Source organism: Ceratotherium simum, chromosome X (genome assembly GCF_057802395.1).
Source record: "Ceratotherium simum simum isolate JZ-2026a chromosome X, ASM5780239v1, whole genome shotgun sequence".
In the NCBI taxonomy this organism is placed as follows: Eukaryota; Metazoa; Chordata; class Mammalia; order Perissodactyla; family Rhinocerotidae; genus Ceratotherium; species Ceratotherium simum.
In genome coordinates, this window is record NC_141940.1 from 75,798,824 (window position 1) to 75,817,884 (window position 19,061).

Below are 19,061 nucleotides of genomic sequence, written 5' to 3' on the forward strand. Positions count from 1 at the left end.
AAGTCACCTATGCCTCCTATATGCCAGGACTGAGCTAGGTCTAGTGTAATCTCCTTTCCCAACCCTATCCATTATTGAAGGATTAAATCTTAGAAGTCCAGATATCTAACTCAGATAAGATGGACATCATCCCTATCAATGCCTACTTAGAGCAGTGGGTTCTACAGATGACACTGGCAAGAATCACATCACTCACATGTGACTTAGGAGTTACACTGCTCCTCATCTGGTCTTCATCTCTAACTCATGTTTTTGTGTGTTCTGTCATTGTAGAGATAAGTACATTCTTACCTACGATAGACCAGGCAAACATCACGATCACCACAAAAAGCCGGACCATGAAGTTTATTGGTCCTGGCTCGGCCAAAAGTACCAGCCGGCAAACCAGCATTGCCACTGTCAAGGGAAGTATACAGTAACCCAGCACACAGAGGCTCTGAAAAAAAGATCTAAAAAACACACATCCATAAAGAACATAAATATAGCTGATCTGTATCATGATACAGTTTATTACACAGATTTTTATGTATCACAGATTGTTACCTTCCTCCAGATACATAATACCTATACCCTAACACTTATTTTATGAGGATAGGCCTCTGTATTAAGCACATGTTGTAATTTTTCTCTCTCCATACTATTCCTCCTCTCCTCTTAAACCCCTTAAGAGTCAACCATCTAGGACACCAGAAGATACTCTAATTCCTAGAGACCTCCTTCTCCCACTGAACCTCTGAGACAGTGGTTCTTAATCTTTTCCAGTCTATAGAACTATTTGAGAATTTGTTGAAAGCTATAGACCATCTGTTCCCAAAAATGGACATAATCTTCTAATCCAAAAAATTCTGCCTATGATTTTAGGGGCTGGAGGGAGCATCTGAAGCTTATCAAAGGAGCCCAGATAATTTAAGATAATTTAATTCAACTAGGTTATCTCCGTTCAGTAGTTTTAAGAGAACTGTCTCTTTGGCCCTCATTTATCTTCAGTTTTCCTTTTAAAAAATATCTAACTAGCCAGACTTCCTTAAAAAGCTAAGATATGCTACACAGCAAGAGAAAAATGATGCATTTTAATAATACTCACATGTTTCCTCCAAGAAGTTTTGAGTTGAGGGTGATGGTAACTGCACCAAACCAGACAATGACAAACACTTCTGCAAACTGGGGCCCTCCATCTTTTTCGCTATCTACAGAGCCTCTTTGAAGCATTCTGTGACAAGGAAACGACATGAGAATTGCCTAATCTTCTATTTAGAGCAACAAAGTTAAGGCATGGGTTCTCGAACTTGGAATCAAGAGCTACCCTATACCTCACCTGCAGATCTGTAATATGTAGGTTGTACGAAAGGAAAATGCCACAAGTATTTGGCAAGCCTCCCTTACTTCAAATTCCCAATGCCTCAGGACTATATGGAGTGCTCCATCTGGCCTTGGTGGAATGTTTAAATGGATTACTGGAGACCTTTTTTGGTTAAGCAGAGGTTATAAATTGAAGGGCCAAATGAGGCTCACAGACATGAGGTTGTTGGTCCATACAATCCTTAGAATGGTTTTAAATTCAGGTTGACATTATTTTAAAATTGGGAGGTTTCACATAAAAATATGTATTTCTGGATTTTCTTGAAAAATCAGAAGAGTTTCTAATACTGGGCCTGCATTCCTACACGGCAACAATCAGCGGCATTTGACATAGTAGCAGGTTCCTTTACAAGAGACTTCTCGTCACCAGTTTAACCTAATACATGCATTTAGGTTACCTCTCTAGCCCTTAGATACATTTGAATTTGTAATCCTTGGATTAAGGTTTTTGGTTCTGACATTTAAAAATGGACACAGTCTATAAACCTATTTAGTTGTTGATTTTAAAAAATCAAAACATACAGATTATTACTAAAAGACTGCTTTGAAACTGAGTGGTTGAACAGTCATTTAAACATCCTCTCTTTGTCTAAGAACTTTACAGACGTAAACTGTTTAGAATTTTAGCCTTAGAACACTTGGACTTGGTGTTATTTTTTCAGACAAATAATAAGTAACATCAAGCTCACAATCTCTTCTTATTACATAGTATAGAGAAGTCACACAGTAAGTCTTGCCCTGCTATGCTGTTTGCCAGTACAGGCTTTTGTATTCTATGGTTGTGCATACTCCATCCCAAGTCCTGACAATCCAATGCAAAGAATGCCAACACTCATCATTTGTTGTATGGAATCTGTATTGCTTCAGCATGGTATGATGGAAAGAACATTAACTGGCCTAGAAGGCAGAAGACCCAGATACTGATCGTAGTTCTGTCACTAGATATGTAAACTAGAGCAAATCACTTGATGTCTTGGGACTTCAGTTTTCTTCTTGGCAAGTAAGTGGGGTTAAACTACATAATCTCTAAGGTTAATCCTTCAAAACAAAAAGCATATGCTCAGAGCTTCTAATATAAACCCTTCCATCAAGGCACTGGATTATTTCCCTTGATATCGTCATTAAAGGCATAAAAAATAGCACTCTACGTTATCACCTAAATTAGCATATGCTCGACTTAACGTTAAAAAATGGGTAGAGAAGCCAGCAAGAAACTTACTGAATTTAGAATCATAAAAGCTTAGACCTGGAAAGGACCCTGAACCAACTCCTTTTGTAGATATGGAAGAGGAGACCCAGAGAGGTTACGTAGGAAGAGATGTGTAATTATCACAGAAGTAGAGAATGGGCAGTCAAGGAAACCTGAGGTTGAATGCCAGCTCTACCACTGACTATGTGATCTTGGTTCAGTCCTCAATCTCTTTGAACCTGAGCTGGTTTGTCAAAAAAGGAAAATAATATTCACTTCTTGCTATGAGAATAAAATAAGAGAAGGTATTTAAAAGTTTTCTCTAAACTGGGAAAAATCATTACACAAACTTTGTATAATGCCCAAAGTCACTCTGCTGATAGCAGAGTCAGGATGAGAACCCAGAACTGAATCCTAGTGTAGTATTTTTTTCCACTCTACCAGTGGTTATATTCCCCTTCCAATGGAACTTTGCTTTCCTTCTTCTGTCTTCTCCCTTTACATATAATGCATATGGAAAGCATAATACTTTGAAATATAATCTTGCTTTAAACTCTACCACTTGTATTCTCTCTAATTTACTCATTCTCATTCATATTTTTAATAAGACTTAAAAAGAATTATGTTTTCAAATAAACAGAGCTCAAACCTACAGATATTTAACTCAGTTTAATGATGGGGAAGTGCATGAGACTAAACAAATGTCTGTTGAACAGAAATGGCTAAAAAAGGCTAAGAAGTCATTGGTAAACAGAGGTGGGTATAATTTTCACATCTTTAATTCTATCACTCTTTGAATTGATCTGGAAAGATGATTGAATTTTTAGATTTAAATACATAAGGAGTACAATATGTCATAGAAGTCCTAAATGAAATATTCAGTCAAAATTCCCCTCAATTTTGAAACTCCACAAAAAAATATAGTCTCTCAAATAACAAAGAAAAGAAATATAAGTACTTACAATGCAAGTGTCACACAAAGGATCAAAGGGCCCCATAAATCCCCTACAAGGCAAGAAAAGGCAGAAGATTATTAAGAAACAACAATGTAGTATTTTCTATCTTTATTCCAATATCTCCCTCTCCTACTCTTGGAATTCAGACATCAAGGCTCTCTGTCTGCCCAAGCCTTCCCACCTCTACTACCCCTCTACTTTCCCTCCCTGCTCCCCAATTCTGAATGCCCTTCTTCACATATCCTTTAAATTTTGCTCACTTATATCCCACAAATCACCCCTCTCCCCACCTGAGCCACATTCCAGCATGCTATAGACCAATGGGCAAGGAGTCAAAAGACTCAGGTACTTCACCCAGCACCCTCAGAAAGACTACAGCCAAGTCACTTCACCAATCTGAGACTACATTAGACAAGGGAAGTATAATCAGGCTCATCTCGCAAATATGAAAAATTAAGCTGAGAAGAAAGTGACTTGCCCAAGTTTATATAAGCAGTTAGGTGTGGAGGTGGGACCAGAACCTAGGTCTTCTGATTCCTACTCCAAAGTTCTTTCCACTCTGCCACACTGCTTCACTTTTATAATTATTACATTTAACTAGTATGTAATTGCTGTTCTTATAGGTGAGAAAACAGCCCAATATTGGTAATTTCATAAGGTTAAACTTTAACAAATAACATGAAAGCTTTCTGAAAACTGTAAAAGCCTCTGCCAACATCAGGTCTAAGCATAGTGGTTCTCAATCAATAGCTGTTGGGTGATTAATATGCCAACACTTCAGTAACATACAGCTTAGAGCACAACTACCTTCCTCAGCTAATACAAAAGAAAGGTACTTATACCACTTCTAACTTTAACTTTACAAGAACATAACTTTACCTATAAGAGGTATGCATATGTACATACTTACATTGTTTTTTTAAAAATTATATAAGTAACTGACATTACTGTGGAAAGTTTGGAAAAGATGTAAAAAAATCAGTCCTACCATTCTAATAAAATTATTGATGTTCTTGTTAAATTTTTTAACTTATCAACTGAAAAACTGATTCCAAGTACAACTGACATTAACACACTTGCTTTTTTTAATGCACTGAAGATTTTTTTTAATTTGTAAAAAATTTGTAATAGTATTTTAAAACTATTTTCTTATTGTTGTAAAATATATAACACAAAATTTACCATTTTAGACACTTTTAAGTGTACAGGTATTGAGTATATTCATTGTTGTGCAAGCATCACACCATCCATCTCCAGAACTTTTTCATTTTCCCAAACTGAAACTCCAACCCATTAAACAATAACTCCCTATTACCCCCTCAGCTCCTGGCAACTACCATTTTAGTTTCTATCAATTTGACTACTCTAGGTACGTAATACAAGTGGAATCATATAATATACGTCCTTTTGTGTCTGGTTTATTTTACTTAGCATAATGTCTTCAAGATTCATCCACATTGTAGCATGTGTCAGAATTTCACTCCTTTTTAAGGCTGACTAATATTCCATACATATATGGTGTATATACCACATATTGTTTATCCATCCATCTGTCGATGGACATTCGAGTTGTTTCTACCTTTTGGCTGTTGTGAATAATGCTGCTATGAACATGGGTGCACAAATATCTATTCGAGTCCCTGCTTTCAATTCTTTTGGGCATATACAAGTGGAAATGCTGGATTATATAGTAATTCTATGCTTAATTTTTTGAGGAACCACCACATTGTTTTCCACACTGGCTACACCATTTTACATTCCCACCAGCAATGCACAAGGGTTCCAATTTCTCCACATCCTCACCAACACTTGTTATTTTCTGTTTCTTTGATAAAAGCCATCCTAATGGGTGCGAAGTGGTACCTCATGGGTTTTTTTTTTAATTATTTTTAAGTCATGAATTTTTTCCTTGCCACTTTGCCAAGGGCTATGATAATAGGGCAGAGCAGAAGTGCAAATTTTGGCCATGACTTGCTCATCCTTTGTGCCAGTCTATCTACTTATCCCCACAAGGTTTGGGAATGGACCTTAATATATGACATAGCTAATATTCATCATTAATCAGCAAATTAACACACTGGTTCTGTGTTGTGACTGAAGCAACCTTGCAGCAGTTGAAAGGATATCTTCACATTTGGGGTAGCAGTGGTAGAGTGGAAAAGGGCATTGAACTTGAAAATTAGGTTCTATTCCCGCCTTTGTGATCCTGAGAAGACACTCAGCTTCTCTGAGACTCATTTTCTTCATCTGTAAAACAGGCACAATAACGCCTACTTTACAAGGTTGTTTTAATGATTAAACAAGATAATGTGTGGGGGGTGGAGAGAAGGCACTAGAATAATAGCTACCATTTATGGTGTGCCTACTAAATGCCAGATGCTGTGCAAGGTGGTTGATATTCAGTGTTATCTCTAATCCTCACCAACAAGTACATGTTATTATCTCCACTTTAACAGAGGAAGAAACTTTAGCATCAGAAAAGTTAACCTGTCTTATCCAAGATCACACAGCTAGTGATGGAACCACTATTCAAACTCAGATTTGCCCATGCTCTTTCCACTCTATACCAGTGGTAGCAAATCATGTGTCAGCTCCAACCCACAGTGTACTATATTGAAAAAGATTCTGATGCTGCATCTAGTATCCACACAGAGTAATGGCACATTTGCCACATATCTGACATCTTTATCTTACAGCTGAAATGCTGCCAAAATAGAAGGTATGTTCATGTACCACATCATTGTTACTATTCTCAAACAACTGATTCAATTTTTCTGATAAAGAGTATTAAGATAACCAAGAATGCTTGAAAATAAAAGGTCTCACAATTTTTAAGAATAAATTCTAAATAAGAGCATAATTTATTGCAAACAGTTTTGATAGAACTCTTGAACAAAGAAAGAAGTCATCAGACTAAATGACAGTTCTGAAAACAGAAATGTCAATAAAGGTACTATTAATTTGTTAATCCTTAATGGGTATTAGCTATTATTCTAATTTAACATTTAAACATTTTGCCTTTCCCTTGGAGATTGTTAGCTCTTTGGCTGAACAAAGTCGCTATGTGTTTGCAGCTTCCAGAAACATTTTTTACAGTGTCTATTATAGCAGGTGAGGATATCCAGTCTATATTTATTGATAAAGACAATACATTATGCAAAATCTTCCACTCTCTGAAATTCCCTTCTAAATTTTTAACTTCTTCCAAAATTTTCATTTACATATTCATTTACATATTTTTTCATCCTGCAAATGATGTCAGTTTTATTACCACAGAGCCTTTGCCTTATAAAGTACTTATGATAAGGTACAGTGAGAAGCAGCAAATCCTCAAAAACCTCATATACTTACAATCTCTCAAAAGAGTATTACTTTTCCTTGGGTATAAAACATGCATGAATTTTTTCCCAACAGCTTTTAGATCACGCATCTGAAAGACATAAACAACTTGTACTGTGATTACCAAGGTTGCCAGGCAGCCCCCTCACTTAATTTGCTAAAATTTCTTTTATTTCAATCTCCTGGGAACCTTTCATTGAATTTTAGAGCTATAATTACAGTTTAACTCCTTCACTATACAAACAAACCAGAGAGGTAAGGTTTTTCTATTAACTTTTTTTTTTACTAACTTCCTAAGCCAACACATAACTCTTCACCACATCCACCAGCTCTGTTTTGATTTTTAAAACTCTGTAAAAGAGAAATATGGCCCTCCTAATATGTTATTTAAAGAAACTAAAATAGTAACGCTACTAAAATCTGCTCTGCAAAACACAGCATCTGACTTTCAGTTCATACATGATGAGGTCCCAAGGACCAATTAGCCTGCTCCCTAGCTACCACATTCTTCCCAAAATAAAAAAAATTAATTTCCAACATTCCCAATTTAACTGGTAAGTAAATCCTAGAAGCCAGACTAAAAAAATCAAGACATTTGAGAAAGGGTATGGTAATACAAATATAACCTCTCAAAATATAGTTGAGATAATTCTGTCCTAATCTTTTCACCTAGAAATTTCTTCATGTCTTTAATAGCTCTTTGTAAACACGACTTTTAATGGTTGTTTAGCATTCCACCACATAGATGTAACATAATTTAACGATTATCCCTTCGTTGTTCAACTTTCCCATTATAAAGAATGCTGTAATGAACGTCTTTTTACATTTACATTTTTCTGTATTTTTAAAAATAATTTTTTACTTGAAATTTTTCCTTATACTATATCTGGAGAAGCAGAATTATCAGCTTAAAAAAATTTGAACATTTTAAGGTTCTTAATACGCATTATAACCAAACTGCTTTCCAAAAAGGCTGTACCAAATTATTATCTAGGGGAGAATCTGAAATTTCAATAAATAAAATATATTGAAAATCAGTGAACCAAACAAAAATTAACAAAGTGCTATTAGCTAATTTAGTCCCATGACACTGAACAGAAGTTCTCTCAACTAGTCTAACTTACCACGGTATTCTGAACAGATTCATTTAATGTGGAGCTGTCAAATTCCCGAATGCGAGATCTCATAGGAATGGTGATTTCTCCTTCCACGGGGATGTCTTGTGAGATGGATATATCTGAAAGGCCTGCAAACTGAGAAGAGTTAGAAAAAAATTTAAAGCCTTTAATCAACTGCAGCATTCCTCAAAAACATCATCATTTCCTAGAGAGTAGGAACTATGTTTTTTTGTAGAGTTTATACAGTTTATAAAGTAAGGTGTGAGCTCACCAGACATTAAACAATGCAGTTAACTAAAATTCTCAAATGCTTATTTCTTTTCATTTAAGGAAAGAGATGGCATATGATGGAAAAAATGATAAAGTAAATGGCATAGACACATTCTTGCCCTCAAATATTTGGTTTCATTCAAGCATGAAATCTTCACGTGACACAAACTAGCAAGATTGCAGAGCTATTAAAAAGTGACCTTTCAGCAATCCTATCATAGCACAGCCACAATTCTGTTGCACTTCTGGTCCTTAGTTGGCTCTAGTGGCCTCTGCTGGCTAAAAAGGAACATTAGGTGAAGCCTAAAGGGAAAGGGAAGAACAGGGAAATAGCAAAATACATCCTGAACTACAATCTTTTTACCAGGTTACCTGGCAACCACAGATCAATAACATTTCCAAAGTGAAGTGCAAACTTTTAAACTCATGTTCACCTGCAAATTTGATTATTACAACTGAAACTCTGGAATCTTCAAATCCCTAAGAAAACAGAAGCAATCTCTTTTCATATGGTTTTTGGCCCAATGGGCACAATATTTAGTGGGCAACAGTTGCAGGGAAATGAAACACAAGACAGTACACTGAAATTTTAGGAATAAGGTTGTTCAAAGAACTTGCAAAAAATAACTTCTCAATCACACTCTTAATAAGAGAAATGCAAATTAAAACTACTTGAAATAAAAATTTTCAGCTATTAGACTGGCAAGAATCTAAAAGTTTGACAACATACTCTGCTGGTGAAGCTGAGGGGACAGAGCCCTCACACACTGCTGGTGGGGATGCAAAATGGTACTACACGATTGAAGGTGAATCTGGCAATATCTAGCAAATTTATATGTGGATCGCCCATTGATTCAGCAAAGCCACTTTTAGGAGTCTAAAGTGGCAAAAATACAAAAACACATATACACAAGGCTCTTCATTACAACACTATTTGTAAAAGCAAAAACCTGAGAATAACCCAAATGCACATCAACAGAGGACTAGTCGAATAAAGTATGATATGTCCACACAATGGAGTACTATGCAGCTGTAAGAAGGAATGGGAATATCCCTAAGAACTATTACAGAGTATTAAAAAAGCAATGTGGAGAAAAGTTTGTATATATACTAACATTTATCTAGAAAAAAAGGGAATACAAATATATATACATGTCTGAATGTTATCTTTTAAATGTAAGAAATGTATAAGAAATAGGTCATATAATGTGACTTCAGTCATATGTAATGTAAGAAACAAGTCGTATGATTTTTTTTTTAAAAAAAGAGGCTTCCTATTGAGGAAAGGAGGGAATAAAGTAGAGGAGACAGGCAGAGAAGCTAGGCTTCTTTGAATACACATTGTTCTGTATATATGACTTGAAATCACATAAATAGTTCACATAATTATGAAACAAAGTTAAAATTTAAAAGCAGTCCCTAAAACTGAAAGAAAAATGAAACAAATGAACCTACTGTATGTTGAATTAAATACACAACCACACAGAGAGCAACTATGTCAAGGTGATTTTACAACACGGTAATTTGACTTCCAATTAGGATGCAGAAAGCTAGAAAGAACATCTCTCCCACCAGAACGAGAAAAAGCTAGATAAACTACAAAATCTAACTTTCCTTGAACCCATCAGAGAGCTGAGGCTGTAGCACAACCAAGCAGCCTGCATGAAATCGAAGGCAAGACAGATGCTTCCAAAAAGAGACGGGACATGAGCACTGGCTCATTTGTAGCAAAAGCACAAGATAACCATGACACTAAGCACCACATAGATGGTTAAGAATTCAGCTAAAATTTGAAATGAATTGCTAAAGGCCAATTGTGGACTAGTATGAGAGTGCAGAGCCCCTGGAACCATCAGACACCAGGGAGTTCACACCCACTTGCAGGCTCTTCACTACAGACTTCCATTAGGTCCAGGTGTGGGGGAAGGGAGCAGCTGCCACTTCTGAGAAAAGCACAGAGGCCCGCTGAGACTTTTCTCCCCTACAGAAAAAGGGCTTTAAAGCTGCTGGGGGGGGGCCAGCCCCGTGGCTTGGTGGTTGAGTGAGCGCGCTCCACTGCTGGCGACCCGGGTTCGGATCCCGGGCTCGCACCGACGCGCTGCTTCTCCGGCCATGCTGAGGCCGCGTCCCACATACAGCAACTAGAAGGATGTGCAGCTATGACACACAACTATCTACTGGGGCTTTGGGGGGAAAAAATAAATAAATAAAATCTTTAAAAAAAAAAAAAAAAAAAAAAAAGCTGCTGGGGGAAGACCAGCAGACTCTGTTGTCTCCAGGGCACAGGTGAAGAACCATTGTAGCTGGGGAAAAAGAAAAGACAAATCTCTCTACTCCTGGGGGAGGTGTAGGAAACCATCCTGAGGACCATTAGTCTCCTTCAGCTGGGGAAGAGACAGGATCACTGAGAAAGTCACGCCCAGGAGACCCAGGGACCCACGGCCTACCTAAGGCCGAGGCTGGATCAAGACAACAAAGAATCCCCCCCACCCGGGGTCCCCACCACCAGGCTAGCAAATATGTAGTAACAAGCAATAGCAGTCTACTGCTAAGGGAGGGGCTAGAGCTTGGAGAGAGATCCACTATTTTATGCAAAGGCAAAGGGAAGGCAAAAGGCTGAGTGTGGAACAGGAACATTAAGAAAAACATTGGGACAACCTAGCATACACCCCAAGTACAAGGTAATAGGAGAAGAATTTGAAGCTGGTGAAAAAGAAAAAATATATGTATCACATCATTATTTATATACCTTGAACTTATAAAATGTTATATCTCAATTATATCTCAATAAAACTGGAAAAAAACAAAAAAATCCACAAAACAGAATAGAGTGTCCAAGAGCTGTGGATCAATACTAAATGGTCTAATATGTACATAACTGGAATCCCAAAGAAGAGAGAGATAATGGATCTGAAGAGATATTTGAAAAGATAATGGCTGAAAATTTTCCCAAAATAATGGAAGACATCAAATGACAGATTCAAGCCCAGAGGACCCCAATCAAGATAAATACCTAAAGACAAAACAAAATCCGAAATCCACAAACCTAGACACATTCAAACTACCGAAAACCAAAGATAAAGAGGAAAATCTTGAAGGCAGCCAGAGAAAAAAGACATTGCATTCAGAGGAACAGAGATAAGTAAGAGACATCTCACCCAAAACTAGATAAGCCAGAAGAAAAGGGAGACACCTTTAGAGTGCTGAAAGAATAAAACTGTCAACCCAGAATTCTAAATTCAGCAAAAATAGCCATCAAAAATGAAGGCAAAATAAAGACTTTTTTTTGAGACAAGCAAAAGCTGAGAAACGCACTACAAGAAATGTTAAAGGAAGATCTTCAGGAGGGAATATGATATTATAAGAAAAGTTGGATTTACACAAGGAAATGTTAAGATCTCTAGAAGGGGTTAAAATGAAGGTAAATAAAAAAAACATTTTTTCTTATTTTTCATTATTCTAAAAGATGACTGCCTAAATCAGGGGTCACTAAATTTTTTTCTACAAAGGACCCACATAGTAAATACTTTACGCTTTGAGAGCTATACAGTTTCTGTTGCAACTACCCAACTCTGCTGCTATAGCATGAAAGCAAAGACAATACATAATCAATTAAGTGTGACTGTGTCCCAATAAAACCTTATTTATAAAAATAGGTAGTAAGCCAAATTTTAAATCATAAAAGTATAACATTTAGGAGATAATTGGAAATTTGAACACTGACAAGATATTTGATATTAGGGAATTATTAATTTTTCAGATGTACTAATGATATTGTGGTTATGTTCTTTAAAAACAGAATCCTTATCTTTTAGAGACAGTTATTAAATATTTACTAAATCATTACTAATGATGCCTGGGATTTCCTTCAAATTAGTATAGAAGGGAAGTGGGTAGGGCTATAGAAGAAAGAAGACTGGCCGTAAATTGATAATTATTGAAGGCTGGGTACATGAGGGTCCATTTTACCAAACTACTTTTGAATATGTTTGAATTTTTTTTAATAAAAAGTTAAAAAACAAACACTCCTAATTTTAGGGGCCACCTAAGTTCTTTTCTATTCCTGCCCTCCCCAGCTAAAATGAACCAGAATATAGTCAAATCTCTAGATCTTAGAGTTTACAGAAAATATGTGGCTAGAGGAACATACTAAAAATACCACAAGGATATAATCAGCCAAATACAGAAAGTGGAGAATTCTGCAAAACAAATGACTGAATTTAAACAAATAAATTACATTAAAAAGAGGAGACCAGATATATAAAAAGAGACTTAAGAGACTTATTAACCAAATACAATTTGTTGACCTTGTTTGGATCCTGATTTGGACAACTGTAAAAACACTTTTTCTTTTAGAAAATTGTGAGAAGGTGAAGAGAGACTAGATGATATTAAGGAATTATTAACAAAGAAAACAAAGAAAAAGTCCTTACTTGTTAAGGAAACATACTGAAGTATTTACAGGTAAAGTGATATGTATGCGATTTGCTTTAAAACACTCAGAAAAAATCATGAAAGACAAGGAAAGACTGAAGAACCATTACAGATGGAAGGAAGCTAAGGAAAAATAACAACTAAATGCAATGTGAGATCCTGGGTAAGATCCTGGAAGAAAAAAGGACATTAGTGGAAAACCTGATAAAATTCAAATAAGGAAAGTAGTTTAGTCAACAGTGTTGTACCAATGTTAATTTCCTGGTTCTGATCACTGTACTATAGTTATGCACCATGGTAACATTAGAGGAAGCTGGGTGAGGGATATACAGAAACTGTACCATTTTTGCAACTTTTCTGTATGTCTAAAATTAGTTCAAAATAAAAAGGTCAAAATAATACTCCAGAAAAAAATGCAGTGGGGAGATAGATAAAATAAGAATAGCAGAATGTTGATAGGTATATGGAGTTCATTATACTACTCTTATTTTATTTATATATTTGAAAGCTTCCATAACAAAATTTAAAAATATATCTCTTCCTTATTTCTGCCATTCTCTCAAACTACTCTCCTTCCTCTTCTCTTCCATAGTCAAATCACTCTTCACTCCTCCATTCAATCCTTCGTACCCTGGCACTGGCCTCCTCACTTTACTGACACTCATCTCTAATAGGGACCTCATAATTAAGAAATACAAGGATCCTTTCTCAGTTTTACCCTCTGAATATCCTTCAGCACTTAACGTGTAAACCACCCCTTTCGGAAGCCGTATTCTCTCTTCACTACTATGACACTGTCCTTTCAAACTCCAGGATTGCTTGTTTCAAGTTTGCTATTGCTAGGGGAGGCAGGGCAGTGCAGAAGGAATGGGCTTTGAAGCCAAACGGAGCTCTGCCCTCACTTAAAAACAGCACTGCTAGGCACCAGCCCGGTGGCGCAAGCAGTTAAGTGCGCGCACTCTGCTTCGGCGGCCCGGGATTTGCAGCTTCGGATCCCGGGCGTGCACGGACGCACCGCCTGTCAAGCCATGCTGTGGCGGCATCCCATATAAAGTGGAAGAAGATGGGCACAGATGTTAGCCCAGGACCGATCTTCCTCAGCAAAAAGAGGAGGATTGGCAACGGATGTTAGCTCAGGGCTGATCTTCCTCACACACAAAAAAAAACAAAAACAAAAATCGCACTGCTATAAGAATTAGATAACACCTGCATAACACTAGCACATAGTCAATGCTCAACATACAGTATTTGGAGAGTACTGATCAAGAGTACAGGCTCCTGGGGCCAGAGAGCCAGAGTTCAAATCCCAACTCCATCATTTACTATGTGATATTGAGCAGGTTCCTTAACCTCTCTGTGCCTCAATTTCCTCATCTGTAAAATTGAGACAATGGTACCATCATCACAGGGTTGTTGTGAGGAAGAAATGTATTAATACACGTAAAGCACTTAGTAGCAGGCTCACAGCAGGGGCTAGATAAATGTTAGCTCAGGTTCAAGAGTCCCAGGGAGTCAATTCCAGTTCTGTCACTGTTGTATAATAAAGAATTTGGCTGGCCTTTGTCTCCTGTTCCTGGCAGGTAGCCTCTAAACCTTTGGAATTTCCCAAATGATAGTAGTATTTTTGTTATTCACAGTGGGCCCTGTAGTTTAGCTAACAGGTGAGTCATCATAGGTCCCTAGATAGTTTACGCTAATGAGATGACTCAGCATGGGGGCTAACCACCCCAGAAAGACCCAACACAAGATTGGAAGGTTGGGGCTTTGAGTCATGTGACATAAACCCAGCCTCTGGGGAGGGAAGGAGCCAATAATCCAGTCAATCATGCCTATATAATGATACTCCAATAAAAACTCTAGATACATGAGTGAGCTTCCCTGGTTGGCAATATTCTGCATATTGTCGCACACTGACGTATCAGGAGAGTAACAGGGTCCTGACTCCACTGGGAGAAGACAAGGAAGCTTTGTGTTAGGAACCCTCCTAGACCTCACCCTATGCATCTCCCCCTTTTGCAGGTTTGGATTATATCCTTTTGCTATAATAAAACTTTAAGTATAGTGCTGTCCTGAGTTCTGTGAGTCATTCTAATAAATTATGGAGCCTAAAGGGATCATGGGAACCCTTGAATTTATAGTCAGCAGGTCAGAAGTGAAGGTGGTCCTGGGAACCTCTAAATCTGTGGCTGGTGTGTGAAGTGGGGGCAATCTTGTGGCAGACTGTGCCCGTAACCTGTGAAGTTTGGCCTAACTGTAGCTAACTGGTTTTAGAAGTCATTGCAGTCACTAGCGTGCCATGTGACTCCCACCCTATCCTCCATCCCAATCCCTCCTCAATATCTCTTGTCAAGAGAGTTAGTGACATTGTTTAGTGAGCTGAGGCAGGATCTGTGGTCCTCCAGCCCCACATATGACAGGCAGGGCTTCCAGGCCCTCAGCTAGTAGATTCTGCTTTCGGACTAGCCCCTCAGTGGGGATGAAAGGTGACTTGGATCCCATGTCCCTCCCCTTCTCCCTGTGCAGGCAGGTTCGTGCACATATATGTACATGTGCCCACAGAAACACACATGCACACTTTGCTGCCTGACTTGGGCCAATGAGGGGAGCAGGTAGAGGCAGGGCCAAAAACATACAGCAAAAGCAAGGAGCCTTTAGAAGGTGGTTGGGATCAGATGGGTTATATATTAACCAAACTCCAGAAGAGAGAAAGGAGTCAACAAGGGCAAGGGCAAGGGCGGGGGTGGGGGTGGGGGTGGGGGGGCATCCATCAGGAACCAGCTCAGTCCAAGAGGCCTGTCTCCAAAAAGTGGGGAGGGGGTGGCTAGTGGCATGGTTTCTAACCAGCCCCTTCACCTGGGACCAGCTTCCTTCCAGATCCCAGGCTATAGCCATTACTATAGCTTTTTCCTGCTCCCTAAATAGATAGGCAATAGACAGGCATTACCCAAGATTCTGTCTTTTCAACTCTATGCAGATGACTCCTGAGTCAACATCTCTAGTCCTGACCTCTTCTGAGCCCTGAAGTCCAGGTTTTAGAGTCCAACTGCCTGCTGGGTATCTATTGGATGGCCTGCCAATATCTCAAACTAAGTATGTCCAAAAGTGAATTAATCAACTTTTAGGGCCCTCATCCTCCTCTTATGTATTTATGTCCAGGGTATCATTATCCCTCCATTTGTGTATATCCTTGTTTTTCAAAATGTGGTGTTGGGAGCAGGAGCAGCAAGACCTGGGAGCTTGTTAGAAATGCAGAATCTCAGGCTTCATCCTAGACCTACCAAATCAGAATCTGCAATTTAACAAGATTCCCCAGATGATTGCTATGCACGTTAAAGTTTGAAAAGCACTGATCTAAGACACATTCTCCCTAGCACTGCAAACCCTCAAGGATTCTGCCTTTCTCAAATCCTCCCATCTCTCACCACTGCTGTAGTCCAGGTAGCCATCACTTCTTCCTGGAACCTATAACAGTTTCACTGGTCTCCTAGATTCCAGACATTTCCCATGGTAACTCTTCCCCTATTAAGTTGTCAAATTCATGATTTTAAACCCGTTCCTCTTCAAAAATTTCCACTGACTCCTCATCGCCTATTAAACCTCCCAGCTTAGTAGTCAATATGAAGAAATAACACTTACTGCATGACTATTACGTGCCAGGCACTCTACCAAGTGTTTTACATGTGTTAACTCATTTAATGCACCTAACAACCCTATGAGCTAAGTATTACTGTACCTCCATTTTACAGATGGTGAAACTGAGGCATTGTGGGGTTTGGTAATTTCCCCAATAACCCACAGCTTGTTAAATGACAGAGCTTAGAATCAAAGCTAAGCTATTTGACCCCAGAGCACACATTCATAACCACTGTTCCACGCTGCCTCCGTAATTCAGTAGCCTTATCTTTTAAGGCTTAACTCCTAATACTTTCCTGTGCTTCAGCTAAAGTGATCTATCTCTTGTTCTATAAATACATTAGCACCTCCCAACCTCTGTACCTTCGCCAATGAGAGGCTGTGTAACATTAAGGGAAATAGTCTGGGTTTCAGAAGCAGACCTAGGTTCAAATTTCAGGCCTGGCCACCAACAGGTTGTGAGACTCTAGGGAAATCATCAAACCTTTCCAAGTCTCATCTCCTTATCTGAAAGTAAAACAGAGTTTAAAAACCACCTAACTGAAATGGTTGCTATGAAGTTTAGAAAATATGCAGAGGATGTCCAGCAAAATCCTGGCACATAGCAGGTGCCCAATCATTGATAGCTCTTATGCTCACCTAGAATTTCAAATCCTATCTACCCTTTGAGGACCTCTCGAATATAACTTCTACTTCGTAGCTTGCTTCGTTACCCCAACTACACACGATAGCATCTTCTAAATTTCATTAATATTTTATGTGTAACTTTCTATTATATACTCCCTTATCTCGGCATTGTACATTTGTCTTATCCCTACAAATCAGACCGTAAGCACCACAAGGGCAGGTCATTTGTACTCCCTAAAGCAACTGGCATAGTGCATTACACACTGTGGGAGTTCAATAAACATTGCTGAATACAAGTGGATTGGATACTGAGTAATGAATGACCAGAACCACTAAAATTAATTGGGGAAAGCTTCATAAAAGACGGATGGGGCAGTTGAGAGGAAAGCCAGTAACTAAAAACAGCTAAGCACCAGTAACTATGTCACACCAGGCTCCTTTAGTACTCTCACTAATTCTGTGATGAGTTACTACCCCATTTTCCAAATGAGGAAACTGGGGTTCAAAGTGTTTTCCTCAAGGTCACAACTGCTCCATGAGAAATTGGACCTACTCTCTCTCATTGCTGTATCTCCTAAAAGAGTGCCTGGAACACAACGAATGCTCAATAAAATTTGTTGAATGAATGAAGAGATGAATAGAGCTAGTAAACAGAACCAGGACTAGAATCAATTTCACCTGACTCCCAGTTCAGTCCTCTACTAAGTCAGCAATTTAAAACAGAAGAAAGAGATGTACCATTTTTTTGAGCAACTGCTATATAACTAAAGACTGTTTGGGAGATAACTAAACACTGTTCAGGAGGAGGGACTTGGGGGCAAAATGTTAATTATACTCCTCAGTTCACAGCACTGATTGTATTATACACTTTACATAAATTATGTCATTTCATCTTCCTAAAAACTCTTTGAGGCAGGTATTTTTCTCTCCATTTTACAGATGAAGAAACACTCTCCATGAAATGAGTTGCCTCAATTCACACAAGTGGCAGAGTGGGTGATTCCAGCCCAGATAAGTGTAACTCCAAAACCTGGACAAGTATTCCTAAATACTTGTCCAGGCTTTGGGCTTGTACTTGCAGTAGAAATTCTATCCCCCGTAAAGACAGGAGCAAGAGAGCCTCAAGAAGAGGTCTGCAAGGCGCTGAGACAGGAAGGGCAAGGATTAAACCAAGACTACTGTGGTCACTGAACGAATCAATAATCAAGTTCTAACGTCCAATGGGAAACAATCTCTCATTAATCCTAGAATGCTGCTACTCCAACAAACGCTAGTGACAGGTCTTGATAAGATGAGGGGACAGCAGGAGCAAAGATACTTAAAAAATAACCTAAAGCTTGGCACTTAACCCAATGTAGGGGACGAGGACAAGCCCAGACAGTAGGGGAAAGGAAAGTGAATGGCAGTTTCACAAGAACGTGTGGAAGGAATGAGGAGGGCAGGGGGGAAAGCTGTTAGCCCAAAGAACAAGTGCAGTGTTGGGATTGGTTCTGGCATCGGGTACAGGAAGGGCCTGCCGGGAGGAAGGGGATCCGGCTCTCTCACGCCACAAGCCCGTCACCCAACTTCCTTAAGGGGCACTCTGCCTCACCCTCGGTCCCTTTTGTCGCAGATCCCAAGCTCACCAGGGGCCTGGACGATGCTGTCACCGGGTCTCCTGGAGACTCCGCCGCTTCCGCCATCTTGGCCCTCCTTCTCCCCGGTCGCTCCCACAGGCCTTTGCGGAACCTGAGACGTGGAGGCCGCGGCCGGTCAGCGCGTCATCGCGTGGCGGCTGCGTCACCGAAAGGCGCCTAGCAACGGCTGGCGGCCCCGGCCCTTCCTTGTCCCTTGTCCTCCGGGTTTTAGGGAGAGATCCGTGTCGCCTCGCCTCGCTTCTTCGGGGCCACGGGTCCCACTAGACACGCTCCCCCTTTAACCCTCAACCCCGATTCTCAGATCGCTCCGTCGGTCTACGGACCACGGCTGCCTTCTCTACTCCACCGCCCCCACGCACCGGTTTCCCGCTCTCGGGAGTAGGCTCGGAGTGCCGGTCCCACGAGCACGGCACCTCATGGAAAAAGCCTGCTCCTCCCCCGGCCGCAGAGAAACTTCAAGTTTCCGTGCTCCTCAATAAAGAGATCGAGCCTTTCCTAA

The 19,061-nt window shown here is 39.3% G+C and overlaps 1 protein-coding gene across 5 annotated transcripts in view; it reads right to left on the reverse strand.

Annotated features, from left to right (window-relative positions):
• The window catches only part of YIPF6 (Yip1 domain family member 6), a 146,623-nt gene extending 127,966 nt beyond the window's left edge, over positions 1–18,657 (reverse strand). For 3 of the 5 annotated variants that reach the window (XR_015550489.1, XM_087426889.1, XM_004439893.3), the window contains exons 1-6: positions 18,551–18,654; positions 7,968–8,096; positions 6,856–6,934; positions 3,511–3,553; positions 1,085–1,210; positions 292–449 (exon numbers count right to left, since the gene is read on the reverse strand). Coding sequence is in view for 4 of the 5 variants with exons in the window: in XM_087426889.1 (XP_087283015.1) it covers positions 292–449; positions 1,085–1,210; positions 3,511–3,553; positions 6,856–6,934; positions 7,968–8,096; positions 18,551–18,607 (592 nt within the window). In the remaining variant the exon portion in view is untranslated. Of the gene's footprint in view, positions 1–291; positions 450–1,084; positions 1,211–3,510; positions 3,554–6,855; positions 6,935–7,967; positions 8,097–18,516 lie in introns of all 5 variants that reach the window. The other 2 variants (XM_087426888.1, XM_087426890.1) reach the window with 2 other exon arrangements.
• Between the last annotated feature and the right edge of the window lie 404 nt (positions 18,658–19,061).